We start from the raw sequence: 16658 nt of genomic DNA on the forward strand, positions 1-16658 counted from the left end.
CCGACGGCACCCTAAGGAGACCCTCTCTGTGGGAGCACACTGGTCGATGGGAGGCCACCGGTAGCAGGAGGCAGTCCCGTAAGTAACCCGGTCCTAAGCCATGGAGCACTTTAAAGGTGAGAACCAACACCTTGAATTGCACCCGGAAGGCAACCGGAAGCCAGTGCAGCCTGTGCAGGATAGGTGTTATATGGGAGCTTCGAGCCGCTCCCTCAATCACCCGCGCAGCTGCATTCTGGACCAGTTTGAAGCCTCCGGGTACTCTTCAAGGGGAGCCCCATGTAGAGAGTATGGCAGTAATCCAGGCGGGAAGTTACGAGGGCATGAGTGACTGTGCATAGGGAATCCGGGTCCAAGAAGGAACGTAACTGGCATATCAGGTGTACCTGATAAAAAGCTCCTCTGGTCAAAATAAAACAGTTTTGGCTTTGCTGGAGGACTACAATGCATAAGTAATATAGATTCAGAGAAGATATAGCTATATCTATATATCTGTATCTATCTGTCGATCAATCGATCGTTAGAAAGAAAGAAAGAAATTTTGGATTCAGTTTAGTGGTAAGTCAAGGACCACCTGTACTTTCTATTCAATGAGTCTGAAATAATATTTAATTGACAGTCATAAAGAATATCCTGATAAGGTTTTCCAGTTATCATAGTTTTTGGCTAAAATGCACATAAAATATGTCTTGATTTTCATGTTACAATGCTTCCTTACAGAAGTTGCCAAGGGAGGGACATTGTTGTAAAGAGAAGGCTTTGTCCTATCATCGTAATCTACTATTAGGGCATGCAGAAGCAGCCTGCATAGGCTTTTTTCTGAGAAGCTCCAGCGTACACCCATGACTATTTCCATGCAGATGTGTCTGCATATAATTATAAAATATAATTATGCAAAAGTATCCTGTGATATTATTTTAAAATATAAATTGACCTTAAACTTTCTTATGAAATACACCAAATAATGCTTCATAGGTGTTTTCTTTTAAGGTATTGCTAATTGTATTTGTATGTACTATACTTGAGTTTTGTACTCTTATGAAAACAAAATCTAGAATCTTTTTGTCCATTTGGCTTTCTAAAATATGCTATTGAATTTTCAGCATGCTGGTCACCAGAATGTCTTTTTGTGAGCTGAAGTTAGTAATTGAGATCTATACTGCACATTGTATCAGGTGGGATAGATAAAAAATCTGAGATTATATAAAAATATTACTTAGAAAATAGACAAATAGTGTGTGAGATGGGATCAAGCCTTTATTCTTAATATGATGCTTGTTTATTTACGTTTGAAGGAAATAGAATGGAATGAAAAAAATAAATAAGGTAATACAAAATGATTTTTCATCAGAAATATTTGATAAGGTAATCCCTGCCAATACCATATAACTATATTAGAATTAGCAGCAGGAGTAGATGATATCTTATTTGTTTAAGAATTTAACTTATGCTTAAAAATGTAATTATTGTTACGGGAATTTATTATTAAATATTTTCTTAAGCAGATTTTTTGGTAAATGAAAGCTACATAAGCTGAATGATATTCACACAATACTTAGCCACTGGATATCACTTATGAAATTGCAGCAATTAAAGTTGTAGAACAGACTTATCTCTGTTCTTACCTGAGCAGGGGATTGGACTAGAAGACAAGGTTCCTTCCAACTCTGTTGTTCTGTTCTGTTCTGTTCTGTTCCTATTCTATTCTAGAACAGAACAGAACAGAATCCAAGTCAAGTCCCATTGATTTACAAACAAATACCAGTAAACTCAATTTATGTTTAAATCCCTATTGGGAGATACAAACAACTGGGAAAAAAGCTGGAGTCTCCTCTAATTTTCCATGTTTCATACAGGCCTTTATATGTCTGTTCTTTTTTTATCAATGGAATTTAAAACTTTTATGTTGACTGTGATGTTACAGAATAAACATATAGGGCAACGTTGATAATTTAGAATGTATTAAACAATGATAAAATTCAGCAAAATAGTTAAACTGCAGTATTTTGGATTAAAAATATTGATATACTAATTATTAGTATATTGGAAGGGGATCTAAGTTTTTTAAATTAGCACAGAGACTTAGTGCTTAGGATAGGGATTTGGGTTTAAATCAACTCACATGCTTATATTCCATTACAACTGCTTTTGAGATAAAGATGTGAATTTGTCTCGAAAATAAAGTATCAAGTAGTTCTTTAAAATAGTAATTTATCTGATGTGCTTGAAGAACAGCTGCAAGCCTTTTTGATTTCAGTTATCAAAATTAGTTTTTCTTTATTCCAAAGTGAAATGCAATAAATGCAATAAATGCAATAAATTCCATGTGTGTCCAATCACACTTGGCCAATAAAAAATTATATTCTATTCTATATAGGCACTCCTTGACTTATGAGCATAATGGAGCCTCCCCATGCCATGATGGTCATAAAGAGGCTTTTATAACCTTTTTTGTGGTGGTTGTTAAGTGAATATGTGATCATTAAGCAAACCCATTGTTTGTTGAGCTGCTTTTGCCCCAAACTGGAACCAAGTTATAAGTATTTTTTGAAGTGTTCCATCATAACTTAAAACTCTTGCTGAACTTTAAATCAAGAACTACCTGCACAAACTGGAACTGTATATAAATAATGTTGAAACTTCCCAAATAACTTTAAAATAAGTATTGTTTTGATGGAATTAATTACAACATAACAACAAAAACGTGTTCTCAGTTTGCCATTTCAGTTGATACTGTCTTAAGCATTGAAGGGTTTTGTATAAAGATTTGGATGAGCAATTGCTGGTAAAATATGTGTGTCTTATTTTCTCATCTGAAAAATTAGAATAATAGCTTAAATGTGAGAGTTCTCTGTTGAATTTTCTCAGCTTATTATTCCCTTTTGCTTAATTCAGTATGAGGCTTTACTCTTGTGTACAAACTGTGGAGGATACTAGTCATTTTAAGATATTAAGTAGAATATTTTTCAATCAGCTTAAATTGTTAATTCTTTAATTAGTTCACTGCATACTATATCTTAAATATATTAGCAGAAATAAAATACATACATAGGAAAGACACTTTTTAAAACTTCAATTAAATTTAAAAAGTTTCACACATAGACATTTTATTTAGATTTTTATATATGTCCCTTCAATCAAATATATTAGATGCCAAAAACATTATTCACAGTATAGCAATTGATGCTTTGTTTTTTGTTAATTCACTGAGCAAAACAAAGTTTTTTTCTTTTATTTTTCACAATCCATTCCAAGATATTTTCCCTGTCCTTATACCGTATATACTCGAGTATAAGCCGAGTTTTTCAGCACGTTTTTTGTGCTGAAAAATGTCCCCTCGGCTTATACTCGGGTCTATACGGCTTATACTCGAGTTTTTGTTTTTTTTTAAGCCCCTCGGCTTATACTCGAGTATATACGGCTTATACTCGAGTTTTTTTTTTTTTTTTTTTTCACATTTTACCGGACGGCGCGGGGAAGCCCTGCCGGTGCAGTGAGAGGACGGGCGGGGGCCGCCAGCCTTCTCAGCTGAGGGAGGAGGGTTTCAACCGTAGGTGCCTCATTTCCCACCCTCGGCTTATACTCGAGTCCCCAGTTTACCCCAGTTTTTGGGGTAAAATTGGGGACCTCGGCTTATACTCGGATCGGCTTATATTCGAGTATATACGGTAGATGAAATAAATTATTTTAAAATCAGAATTCTGCAAGATGGTGCTCATTCCCATTAACATTAAAGTTGTTCCTACCTATACAAAAGAAATATTAAATATTATAGTATTCTAGTTTCTATGTCATCTTGTAATTTTACTTGGTCCTACTCACCGGAACTGCTCTAGTCTTCCAGGGAATAGATCACTTCCTTATTCAGGAAATAAGGTCTAGTTTAAATTTGTTTTATTGCAGCTCCTGTAGTCTTAAACTTGTTAATCAGCCCAATACTTTGGTAGCCTGGCTATTGTAAAGGTAACAGCAAGACCAAAGTGATGATATTACTGTTTCACAAACCAGAAGCAAAACTACTCAGTTACAATTGTATCAAAAACAGCAAATTTGAATCATCTGTTAGAAGAAGCATGTCCCCATGTAAAAGTTCAAAATGGCAATACTAAATTGTCATCCCCATTACATGGATCAGGCCTGGAAATCAATTCCATTTGAAGACTAAAACTACTTTTATTGAGATTAACTATTATAGCAGAATCTTGTAAGTTTGATTATGCTGTACTTCCTGAACCTCCTTTTATAATTTAGTGAATTAAAGAGGCATCTGTCTGAGCTATTTCTGAATGTTACCTGCTTGTTTTAGACTTCAAAAACAGTCCAGTCCTTTGGGTAAAGAGGAAATGTCCCAGTTAACGTTCTGGAGTCTTCTCAGACTCATGACTCTGCTTGAAGAACAAGTGACAGTTGCAGCTGGAAAGACTGTTCCTGGATCAGGAGACTCTGCCCACAATGATACATGCCCTAGATAGCTCCATATTGAATTGCTGTAATACTTTCTACACAGGGCTGTCCTTGAAGATATTTAGAAGCTTCAACTAAGCAGAATGCTGTGGTTTGGGCAATTATGTGTGCTTTTAGATCTAGAACATCCCATGTCAAACAGGCTTTGATTGCCAGTTTATTTTCAGGTTGAATTCAAATTGCTGGTTTTAACTTTTAAAGCCTTTCATGATCTGAGGGACTGCCTCTGCCTGATTATATGAGCCTGTCCCATTAGATCAAACAGAGATGGCAGGCTGCAATTACCATTTGCCAGGGACTTAAATTTGGTGATTTGAAGAGATGATATTTGCCATGTTTGGCGACTTGTGTAACATTCTTTCCTCAAAGGTTTGGTTAACTCCATCCATTTTGGTGTTCTCTAGTTCCTTAGGTCATCAGGTTTGGGGTCCCAGGGAACCAGGATATGGTCAGATGGTTAAACTACTGAGATAGATATATTCTCTTTCGCAAAACCTTGGGTTTGGATATTTTAATCAAGTAACATTTTTAGTCCTGATTTTTATATATTTATATGATTGTTTTTATGTATGTTGCTTCATTAGCTTATTGTACTCTGCTCAGTCTCTTTAATGAGATAGACTAGATTACATTAGATATAAATCTAATAAATATCAAATAAACATCAGAAGAGAGAATTGCAGGGAGGAATATGAAAGCTCTCCCCTTTGTACTTTTTATATACTTTATTGTCAAATCTTAGTTAATCTCTGCATCAGAATTCTCTTATCAGATATCCGTTGTGTTCTAGTCATTTCGGACGCATAGTTTGTATATTGCTATGGATTTAGGTTATTTTTTGACTTTTTAAAAGCACTTTTCTCATTGATTCACAGAGAGCTATGGAGGAAGATGAAATTAAAAATTACTCATCTTACAATAAGAAAAGAGAATTAATAATCTTCTTTTTTGTACTCCAAATTACAGATTTTATGATTGGAAAAGCACATCTGGATCAGAAAATGGGTACAATTTTTCTATTTGGGACTGGGGAAAAAATGCTATTTTTCAGGAGTCCATTACAACTGTTCCTTTTTATTTTGATATTTTCTTAGCATATTCAGGGATTGCATTGATTAGAGTCATGATAAATGTTTTGTAAAGATAACATTAGGCCTAGAGAGAAAGATGGTTGAAGATGATCCTTGGGAAATGAAGTTAATAATTTGTACTAATGTCATTTTCAGTTACCTTAAATACAGTGCTCAGGATAATCCTTGCTTGAAACAAATGTAGTCATATGTTTTTTCACTCGCCACAGTAATTTGGACTGCCATTTGGGCATTTTTTTCTGATATTTCTAAAGATCCTGTAATATAAACCATACTGAAAACTTAGCACTCTTGTTTTAATGATTACAACTCTTACAGGCTTGGGTATGCAAACTATATTCTGAAACAGCCTGTATATCCTGCATAATGATACACTAAACATTTTGGAGGATAAAACTTACATGTACTTTTCAAAAAATTGATCCTTTGTTCCTGAAATTGGAGCTAGGATTATGTGTTTGTTTTTAAGGATCAAAGAGTAAAAACATGATAAATATCGTGTAATAACATATTTGGTTATGAATCATAATAATTACTAAATAGATAATAGATCAGTTTTTCTTCTTATTGTAGATGGGTCCTGTAGATTCTATAGGTAGTTAAATTTTAGAAGATGATAGTTTTTCAATATTTATTAAAAAAAGTATTGGGAACCTTGTGGTTTATGTGAGATTTATGCTGTAAGGAAGAGATGGAAAGCTTGCAGGTCATGTTTATTTTTGTAATAATTTTGAATGGGAAAGAAAAATCCTAATCAAAGAAGCACCAGGACCACTCTATCAACATTAATAGGCCAGGCCACTAGTATATAAAATGAGGGCAAGCCCCACTCCCTTCTAGCATTGCTTAAGTTACCTAGCTTGGTAATGAAACATCTGCAAGAAAACAACCAGGCTCAGAGGATACCAAGTATCCACACAATATATATGTAGTTTTTAATAGTGATAAGTGTTAGCACTATTTTGAAGTCCTGGTACAATTGTGCTTCAATGCACTTGGTTATTAAATGTTTGAAAAAGAATTTGGCAGAAGATCATTGTGAATAAAAATGGAGACCTTAGCAAATTCTGAAGTTTCCTTTCTTATGCTTTTTTTCTATTCCTTTCTTCTGCTTTTTTCATCTTTAATTTTTATGACAGAATATACATTTTTAGTTACTTCAGTATAGAAAATGTGATTGGTAGATTTAGATTTAGGTCCCTGCCAGTATATTTCAAAAGGCAGCATAATTAATTCCGATGTATGTGCCTAGGAGGAACTGGGGCTTCTGTTTCTCTAATAGCACTGCAATGTGCACACTGAAAATCATTTTTGAAATTGAATCAAAAGCATCTGTGTTACAGCACAGTGAGAATAAAAAAAAATTAAGTGTGCGCCTTGGGCACGTCTAAAGGAGCTATTTGAATTCCATCCAAATTGTGCTAGCCATAATTGAGCATATAAAAAGACTTGCATGTTCGTACTATGATATTTTATTTATTTAAAAATAAACCCTCAAAAGTGAGTAGGGTAGGTATTCAAAATTGAAATTAAAAGAGCTAAAGTATGTGAAAAATTGAAAATTATTGTACAGAATTTATCTTCAATACTTTAATAATAGTATGCCAATAAAGAATTGCACACACAGAAAGAGCATTTCATAGCATCTTTGTCTTTATAAAAATATTTTAAATGTTGAATATACTGTTCTGGGAAGTGGGTCTGGTCTTTTCTTCAAGGTATACTTTTAATGTAAGGATTCATATCCCAGTATTTCGCTTATATGAATTCAGTTTATAGCAGAAAAAAATTAATGATAACATATAAGACATTTAAGTAAAGCTATGATAAAACAGAAATGTTCACAAGTGAGCAATATGAATAGTGCAAATCAATAAATGAAAGCATGAGATTCTTTAAACAAATGTATTTACTGAAATATATTTTAAAAATGGATAATTTGAACTTCTCAAAGTGAGACTTCTGAAATGGATCTTTCTCTTGTATGCATTTGTAATAATTAACCCTCAGGAAAAGATCTTTTCATCAGGTGTAAGGACATGAGTAGGCAAGTACAAAAGGATAAGAAACATTGGGACCAGATTATTTAGGATGTGGAAGTTATTGATAAATGCTTTGAATTGTGTTCAGAAGACATAGGCATTCAGCGCAGCTGTTTCAGAAAGTCAGATGATTCCATGTACAGAAAAATATAATATAACCCCATTGTTACTGTCACATTCTGGACCGGTTGATGTTTCACACAACAGTTCAGTACTTGCTCAGTTTCATTCACATTGTCATCTAAGTGTAACCAAGTCATGTGTCACCAATCTAATTTTTTTGGCTTTTTGGAATATAGTGATGCTTGAAACTTCGTGAAACCTTTTGAATTTTCAATATTTCTGCATAAAGGTGACCTAACATATGATCTTTTCTCCTCCCAAATCCTAAACTAAAAAAAGGTAATGCAGTTAAACAAATTAAATCAAAAACAGTATATTTGTTCATAGATTTATTGAGGAAAATGATCCAAAACTACATATTTGTTGCCTGTTGCAAAAGTATGTGACCCTCCAGGAATGCAGGGAGTCCTTGATTTACAACAGTTCATTTAGTTACCATTCAAAGTTACAACAACATTGAAAACTACTGTTTTCACACTTAATGACCATTGCTGCATCTCCATGGTCACATGATCGAAATCCAGACACTTGGCAACTGACTTATTTATGATGATTGCAGTGTCCTGGCGTCATGTGATCACCTTTTGTGACCTTCAGAGGGGAAGCCTGATTCATTTAACAACCGTGTTACTAATTTAACAACTGCAGTGATTCAGTTATTGTGGCAAGAAAGGTTGTAAACTGGGGCAAAACTCACTTAACTATCTTGCTTAACAATAGAAATTTTGGGCTCAATTGTGGTTGAAAGTTAAAAATTACCGGTATCAGATCATTTAAAGGGGAAATTAGAGATAATTGGAGAACGATTAAAGGGGAAGAAAATTAATGTTTGGAATGATCAGGTTAAAATCCTGATATTAATTGTATGGAAATGTTTTATGGAAGGACCTGAAGCCAATCATTGAGCTGAAGCTGTTCTTTACGGAAGAAAGGGCTAAAACGTATCCAAGCCAATATGCAGAAATGATTGACAGTTATTGGAAACATTTAGTTGAAAATATTGGTTCCCAAGAGGTCACACTGCTTATTATACTGAAAGTGTCCCTGAGCAATCCAATGCGATCACAAACCAACAGAAATATACATTGCTAACTTCTTCCTTTTAATAAACATATTATTGTATAACAGATCCCAAGAAAACTTGTAAAGTTTTACAATGACACCTTTTCAATCCTATTCACAAAGAAGGACTTTGCTAAATTACTTCGCATAGGACAACTGATATATACATCAATGTATATTATAATTGACTGTACACCTGCTGTCCTTTATGGATTTAGTTTAAACTGTTATTGGGTTTAGTTTTATTAAAATATATCAACACTGGGATAATTTTTGATTCTGTACTTAGTTTGGCATAAGCATTTAAGAGTCGTATAATTTCAGCTTCCAAAAAAACCCATCACACTACTACATGGATAAGATTTGTTTTTGTCAAGTTGTACATTTTTAAGATACTAAGTGTTTAGAGAAAAAAGAGTTCATGGCAATTATGAATTAATATTGCAATGTATAAAATCAAGCCTAAAACATTTATATGAAACACTGCTGATTAAAAGTGAATAATGTAATTAGAAGTGCATTATTGTAACAAAATATATATTGAATATCTATCTATCTATCTATCTATCTATCTATCTATCTATCTATCTATCTATCTATCTATCTATCTATCTATCTCCATTAATAATGAAAGATAGTGAAACATTGCATGAAAAATCCTTCACTTCTCAAATTACAATTATTATAACTCATTCAGCATTAATTATTTTGGTGTCCTTAAGTTTGATCTGACTACTGGTGACTATATGGACAAATGCCTTCCATCTTGACTGGTCCTTGTGATAATCCACAGCTCTTCTAGGGTATTTCCACTGATATCATTGATTGCATTTATTTATTTTATCTGTTGTCTTTGTTCTCTATTTCCCTTACTACCTTACCAAACATAGTTCTTTTTTGTACTCTATCCATTCATATTACATGCCCAATAGAATGTGAGTTTTTGCTTGCTAATAATTTTTTTCAAGGGAGTAATCAGTCTTTTATTTCCCTGATGGACTGAAACATCAGCTGTTCTTGTGCAGACCGTGGCACTCTTAGTAACCATCTCCAAACAATAATTCAAAGCTGTCTCTCTCCTTTCTGTTTCTCAGTGTCCAGTTTTCACAGCCATATATGACTGCAGGAAAGACTGTTGTTCAAGCTATTCTGCTTTTGGTTACTATAGGAGAAACTTTATCCTTCGTCATCTTATCTAAGATTGTCACATCTTCCCTTATATATAAATCTCTTAATTTTCTTCAGCATGTTATCCAGCTGGTTTCTGTTCTTAAACACAAGAAAACAAGTGCCTAGCACTAAATTTCTTCATCACCAACTGAATTCACTAAGTAACCATACTTTATACCAGTGGTCCCCAACCTTTCTGATACTAAAGACCGGTTTCATGGAAGGCAGTTCTTCCATGGACCGGGTGGGTGGGATTTTGCACGCAACCTAGATTCTGTGCATGCGTACATTAAGCTTTGCTCAGTCACCTGCCACTTGTAGTGCCCTGTTCCTAACAGTACCTTGGACCAGTACCGGTCCATAGTCTGGAGGTTGGGGACCCCTGGTTTATACTATTTATAGAATAATATTTATCCTTCAGTTCTATGAAGAAAAAAATATCATTCTTTTGAAAATCCAGTTGTTAAGTTTCTTGGAAGTAACTAACTTTGGTGAAGCAGCTGAGTATTTGTATCTTTGTATCTTTCTTTTAATACCTGTTTAGAACAACAATATTACACACACACACACACACACACACAGTATGTGTGTATGTATATAGGTATATATATATCTCGACATACATACATATACATACGATAAGTAGGTAGATATGTAGGTAGATAAAAGAAACATCAAACTCACAAACAATAAATCACTCTAACAATACTAGGCTGCAGATTGTAGAAGTGCCGTTTCAGAAATGCATAGTTCTTTGATAACAAAGTCTGTCTAGATATATATGGAGCCACTTTGGAGATCATGTAAGCCTTTTAAATGGTAACAAACTAATGAAGCTGTTCTAGATATTTATGTAAATGTTGCAAGTACTTAACATCAAGCAGCTTTCCAGAGATTAATGAAGTTCTCTTTTTCTGCTTTAAAAATGACCATCAAGGAAAATAACACTTTATTTCCAGGCTATACAATGTATTTAAGTCAAATGAGAATTTACAGTTCCCCAGGGCTGAACCTGTAGCAGGTATTTTATGTTCCCTTCTATCTAGACTATCTGCCATCAGTTAATCCATAGGAAGAAATCTAGAAGAGAGAGAGCAGCCAAGAAAATATTAAGATTCATCTGCCTGTCCTATACAAAAGAGCTAGATGACTTTTTATATATTAAGAGCATTGTTTCAGTTTTCTCTTGTGCCATCACTTTGCTGAACACCTAATTCTCACAATCCTGTATATTTACACATGTTGTATAGCTGTAGTATTATTATACTTCCCATCTCCTTTATTGGTATTATTATTGTGCTTATTATTACTCTATTGGTTTGTAGTACACAGAGGCCTTTTGCACGGGAGATAAATTCCTTTTGTGTCTAATCACACTTGGCTAATAAAATTCTCTATGTTATTGTGATGTTGTATAGCATCTAGAAAGATGTATATAAATCTAATTTAATTGTTTTTTATATTCCAGAATAGTTAGAACAGAAACTCAAATAAATACTGATTGGTTGGTTTGTTGGTTGTTTTCAGAACTCTTAATATAAGATAAGCTGTTATAAAAACTTAAGTTCCATGCAATTAATGTAGCTAGCTAGAATTTCTTAATTTATTTTTGTCTTGAAATGTTGAGGCTTTTTCTTACATTTATGTAAAAGAGCAGACTGACCAGAAAATGGCAAGCACCTGTGCTGCTGTTGTCCTGTCTCTTTAAATTCTCTCCCTGGCCAGCACTGCAACCTTGACTATAAAAGCTGTGCTCAGAGACAGCTGGTTGTAGTGCGTAGGAGACAGTGAGAAGAAGGTATGTTTAAGTAAAGCGGTCTGAAGCAGCTAGAAGGAGATAATTTTCTCTAGAATACTCACTGAAGTAGCAGAACTCACAAGCGATAATATCTGGAGTTGTAGAGTAGTAATAGCAGTGAGGAAGACTGGAGTAGTGGTGAGTAGTAATCAATAGATGTGAATGCTTTTTTGTGTGTGTTCGTTTGGACGAGGGGATGGATGGGGAACTCATCAAATTTGCAGACAACACCAAGCATGATTCCTTCTCCCCCACCCCCAGGGGACATGATTCCATGTTCTAGCAGGTCCTAGAGTTTACATGGTACATGAGTTTGTAGATAATTTCATTTTTGGCAAAGGCAGCTGTAAGATGAGTAAAAAAAAATGACAAGTATTGTAAGATCTTAGTAATTTAAGTGCTAATTAAATTGATGCCATTTTGGGAACTTGAACCATGGCAATAATTTACAAATTATTGTTTGTAAGTGCCCAGAGTCAGTGAAAATGGGCAGCCATACAAACCCTCTAAATAAATAAATAAACTTTTATAAGTGTAAGAAGCAGTTAATTGCGTATCTAAACAATATGCATGGGGAAGTTAAATTGAAAGAAATGCATTTCTAGAAATCAATATTAGTACATCAATAAAACATTATGAAAAGCAGTATCTTAGAATACAGTCCATTCTGTTGGATATTTTTAAAGAAGCTTGAGATAAGACATATTTTTTGTCATAATATTTTCCCCATGTATTGTTAGAAATATTCAGTAGTGCTTTAACTTTATAAATTGTCTTAAATAACAATCTTTCTTTCTCCCCACCCCAACTTCTATCACTAGGAGTCGAAAACTTCAAATCCGAAATATTCCACCACACTTGCAGTGGGAGGTAGGCATTCATCTTTAAATTTTAAATTTTCAACCTGTTTATGAAGATAAATGGATGGTATGCCTTTTGCCTACCAACTTGCCTCTTGTTCTCTCACTTTTTTCTCTTCTAACTCTTAGCATATGCAAAATTTGACAAGAACTGTTTTTTGTTCTTGAGATGTTAATTTACAACTTTGAACAACAGGGACATCGAAGTATTTATTTCAATTGCCCTAAATTGGACAGTTGAAGTTAAATGGAGGGCAATTGGAGTTAAATGTTTTCAGAGTTTTACAGTGCAACCCTAGCTGAATAGTTACCTTCTGATTTATTCCCACTTTAAAGACTCGTTAGTGCTTTCCTGATCTTTAGAAACATGAACATTGTTATGGAATTCGTATAATTAATTTTCTGTCTCCATTTTCAAAGCCCCATGCTGGCTGAAGATTTTATAAAATCAGGATAGCAATTATCCCAAGAATATGATGATACCTTTCTATTTGTGCCTCTTTCTCATGCTGTAGTTCTCCCAGATATAATTTGTAAAATTTATATTCGTTTGCCTAAATAATTTATTTGATAGGTTTTGGATACTGAAGAGCTGTTGAAATCTTTGAATATTTTTATTTATCAAACATAATATCTATTATTCCCCACTTTCCCTCATTTTTAGTGAGGCTGTACAGTGTAATAATAGTAGGATGATGTTTTAGTTGTGTCAGTAAAAATAAAATATTTAAAATATCTGGGAAAAAATTAGAATTTTTCATATAATAGAGATAATACCTTGGAGCAGTTGCCATTAAAAATTCTTACAGAAAGGTAAAAGTAGTGTGACATAGTGGGAAAGGAGTTAAATTGAGTTGAAAGAAAGTTCATAAAATAAAGTTAGTGTACATACAGCTTTATTGAATACAAGTAAGTACCCGCAGGTGGTGCCTCAGCTATATTTATATGCTATAGCTTGCATGCAGAAATGTGATTTATCACTGACAGGTTACTTTTAGAATGCATGAAATTGTAAGAGATATACATCCCATACACAACCATTTAAATAACTAGTTTTACTGCTGTAAATTAAAATCTCTACTAAACCTTACAGATTTGAAATAAATACATCATATATCATTACCTGTATATAATATACGTTAAATATGGTATGTTGAACGAATCAGGGTTCATAAAGAGCAACCAAGTTTCTATGCTTCATGATTCTTTTACTAGACAACATTTCAACATTCCTCAATTTGATCATGAATACCCAATAGAGACAGTTAGCTCTGGGGCAGGCATCCTTCCTGCTTCATGATGTTTATAGTCTAATTCATATCTATGATGCAGTAAATAGTATAGATAAATTTTGTGCAATGCTGCTTAAAGGATCGTGAATTCTTTCGAATTGTCAGTATTTTTGCATAAATGTGACCTCAAACATCATTCTCCACATAAGTTCTGAAAGTAGATAAAGAGAACACAGTTAAACAAATTTGGGATGCAAATTCTTAAACAGCTACCTGAGAAACTAGTCTGTGACTACAGGAAGCATTTGAGTGCAATTATCACGCAAAAAGCTAAAGATGGTGCAACTAGTACCTAAATCCGAAGGGTGATTTTTTTTTTAATGTGGGCAGTAATTTAACAAGCATGTTAATTTGCTTGTTTATAAAATAAAAGGAACATGCATAAAACATTGGTGTTATTTGTTCATTCATTTTCTTTATGTAGAACTCACATAAAGCAAAGTAGCAAAAATCCTCAGAAACTGAGGCAATCCAAAAGGGCTGTTATATTTTCACAGAATTATATGTTTGATTTCAATGTTTAGGTGGCTCTTCCTTAAAGGTAATTGTGGCTTTTGAGTGGGTATAAGGTAGTGATGGTGAATCTTTTAGAGACCGAGTGCCCAAACTGCAACCCAAAACCCACTTATTTATCACAAAGTGCCAACACGGCAATTTAACCTGAGGTTTTACTACTTAAAATAATGATAAACAATGCAAAGTTCAACTAATTGTTCTAAGAAAAACGTGATAAATATTTTATCTTTTTTTAAATCATTTTTTCTGCTTTTGAAATATTACGTTTAGCAACAATAAAAAAGAAAAACTTTTGTAATATAATTTCTCCTTTCCGTTCCTCTCTCCCCCCTCTTTCCCTCCCTCTGTCTTTCTTTCCCCCCTTCTCTTTCCCTCCCCCTCTCTCTGTTTCTCTCTCTGTCTATTCTCTTTCTCTCCCCCCCCCCCTGTCTCCACACTCCCTCTCCTGGGGAGAGGAAGGAACCCCTGTACTGGTGCTGAGTGGTGGGAATCTGGAGGCTGATCTGGAGCCCAGGAGCTGCATGTCTATGCTCAGCTGGTCGTCGGAAAGCCGAAGACCAGCTAGCCGGTGGGGAGGCCAGGCATCCCAACACAGGCAGCTCTGCAGAAAAAGCAACTGACATCCAGGGGGCGAGAACAAGCAGGGTCGCATTGTGGCTCTGCGTCGGAATGGGCTCCAGGAGGAAAAGGGGACCCTGTCTTCCCCCATTGTGAAGTGCACTAAATTTCATGGTGCTGTGCAAGGGGCAGGCCATGGAGGCAGCAACAGCAAATGCACCACCACTAAAGTGGAATGCTGTTTCGCGCATTTTTTTTAGTCCTGCAAACAGCAGTGAGAAATGATGGAGAAACGTGATGGAGCTGGGCTGGGGCGACAGCACATGTGCACACAGAGAGGTCTCTGCATGCCACCTCTGGTATGTGTGCCACAGGATCGCCACCAGGAGTATAGGGTAACATTGTTTATAATACTGTATGGCTTGGCTTTTAGTATCCAATGAATGAAAGCCTATAGTATAAAAACTGCAGCTTTTTGTGTGCAAGAAAGGGAGCTATGTTATAACAAGAGGAGGAGACCCCAGTTAGACAAATGCTAGAGTTCCTACATAAAAAAGAAATACCTTATTTTCTAGCTACAGTAAATATACACACAAACAAACTTTTCTGTTCATTTGCTCATCAAGATTACTATCTCACTACCAGCTTGGCTAGAAATACTGTTATTGCCCAACAAGGCTGCATGTGAAGATTGAGAGGCAGATGAACAGTTTAGACAAAATGGGTTTGTTTTTAGAGTAAAGTTAGAGGACTTGGCTTTTTAGGAATAAAAGTAAAATGTATTGCACTTGATAAAATCAAATAGGAATTGGGAGTAGTTATAAAAATGTAAGAAAGGCTTAGTAAGTACGTTTGGTAGAATACCAGTGCAAAAGTTTCACATGCTTTTCTTGGATTCATTCATGTATATTGATGTAAGATGTAAATTTATTTTTAGAGTATGAGGCGAGAACTACTAATGTTATGGTTTGAGATTTAGAGTATAAATTCCTTGGTTATTTTTCTTTATTTTGTTTTTGCATTCAATCTTTAGTGATTTTGCCTTTATAGAATGCTGCTTATATTGAATTCGTTTTCACATTTACTGATGAAAAGTTATGTCTATTTATAAACTCGTCGCATTCAGTTTCTCCCCCCCAAAAAAAACCCCCACCAGAATGTAAGAATCATGATGGATTAAGCCAATATTAGACAAAGATTAGTATTAAAAGGAAGGTGTATTTTATTTGTTAATACTGATTCAAAAATAATGGCTGGATACAGGTTTAAATTTACATCCCATTGACTTTGGGTGTTTATTCTAGACATGAATTAAGTGTTCCTCTAACCAACTTTTTTTTCCTGTGAAGGAGTGGGTTACAATACTAACCAGTAGGCATATGATTTTTCATTTCCTCTGTTCAAAAACACTTTAGCTTAAAAGTATGTTTATTATATTTCATGTTTTAGTAATTGGCTTCCAGGCATCAGGAAAGATGCTTTTGATGGGTTAAAAAAAGATTGTGAGGATAAATCTATCCAACAAAGTCCCTTCAAGAAGTTTCCTTCTACATAAACCTCATTTGTTGCTTGATCAGACTAGGCTGATTTGTAAAAAGAAGTAAGGTGAATTATTATTGAAAACGAATGAAGAGAACCTAATCTTGCCTCAGAGGACTATCCTTTCTCTGCCTCTCGGTGAA

General features: G+C 34.5%; 1 protein-coding gene across 9 annotated transcripts in view; it reads left to right on the top strand.

The window, feature by feature from the left end:
• Nucleotides 1-16658, top strand: part of IGF2BP3 (insulin like growth factor 2 mRNA binding protein 3) — a 61520-nt gene that overhangs the window by 12379 nt on the left and 32483 nt on the right. For 6 of the 9 annotated variants that reach the window (XR_009154801.1, XM_058179793.1, XM_058179799.1 and 3 more), the window contains 2 exons: nucleotides 5431-5469; nucleotides 12572-12620. Coding sequence is in view for 8 of the 9 variants with exons in the window: in XM_058179793.1 (XP_058035776.1) it covers nucleotides 5431-5469; nucleotides 12572-12620 (88 nt within the window). In the remaining variant the exon portion in view is untranslated. The remainder of the gene's footprint in view (nucleotides 1-5430; nucleotides 5470-12571; nucleotides 12621-16658) is intronic. The other 3 variants (XM_058179797.1, XM_058179796.1, XM_058179798.1) reach the window with 1 other exon arrangement.

The sequence above is a fragment of the Ahaetulla prasina genome, chromosome 4 (assembly GCF_028640845.1).
Source record: "Ahaetulla prasina isolate Xishuangbanna chromosome 4, ASM2864084v1, whole genome shotgun sequence".
Taxonomy (NCBI): Eukaryota; Metazoa; Chordata; class Lepidosauria; order Squamata; family Colubridae; genus Ahaetulla; species Ahaetulla prasina.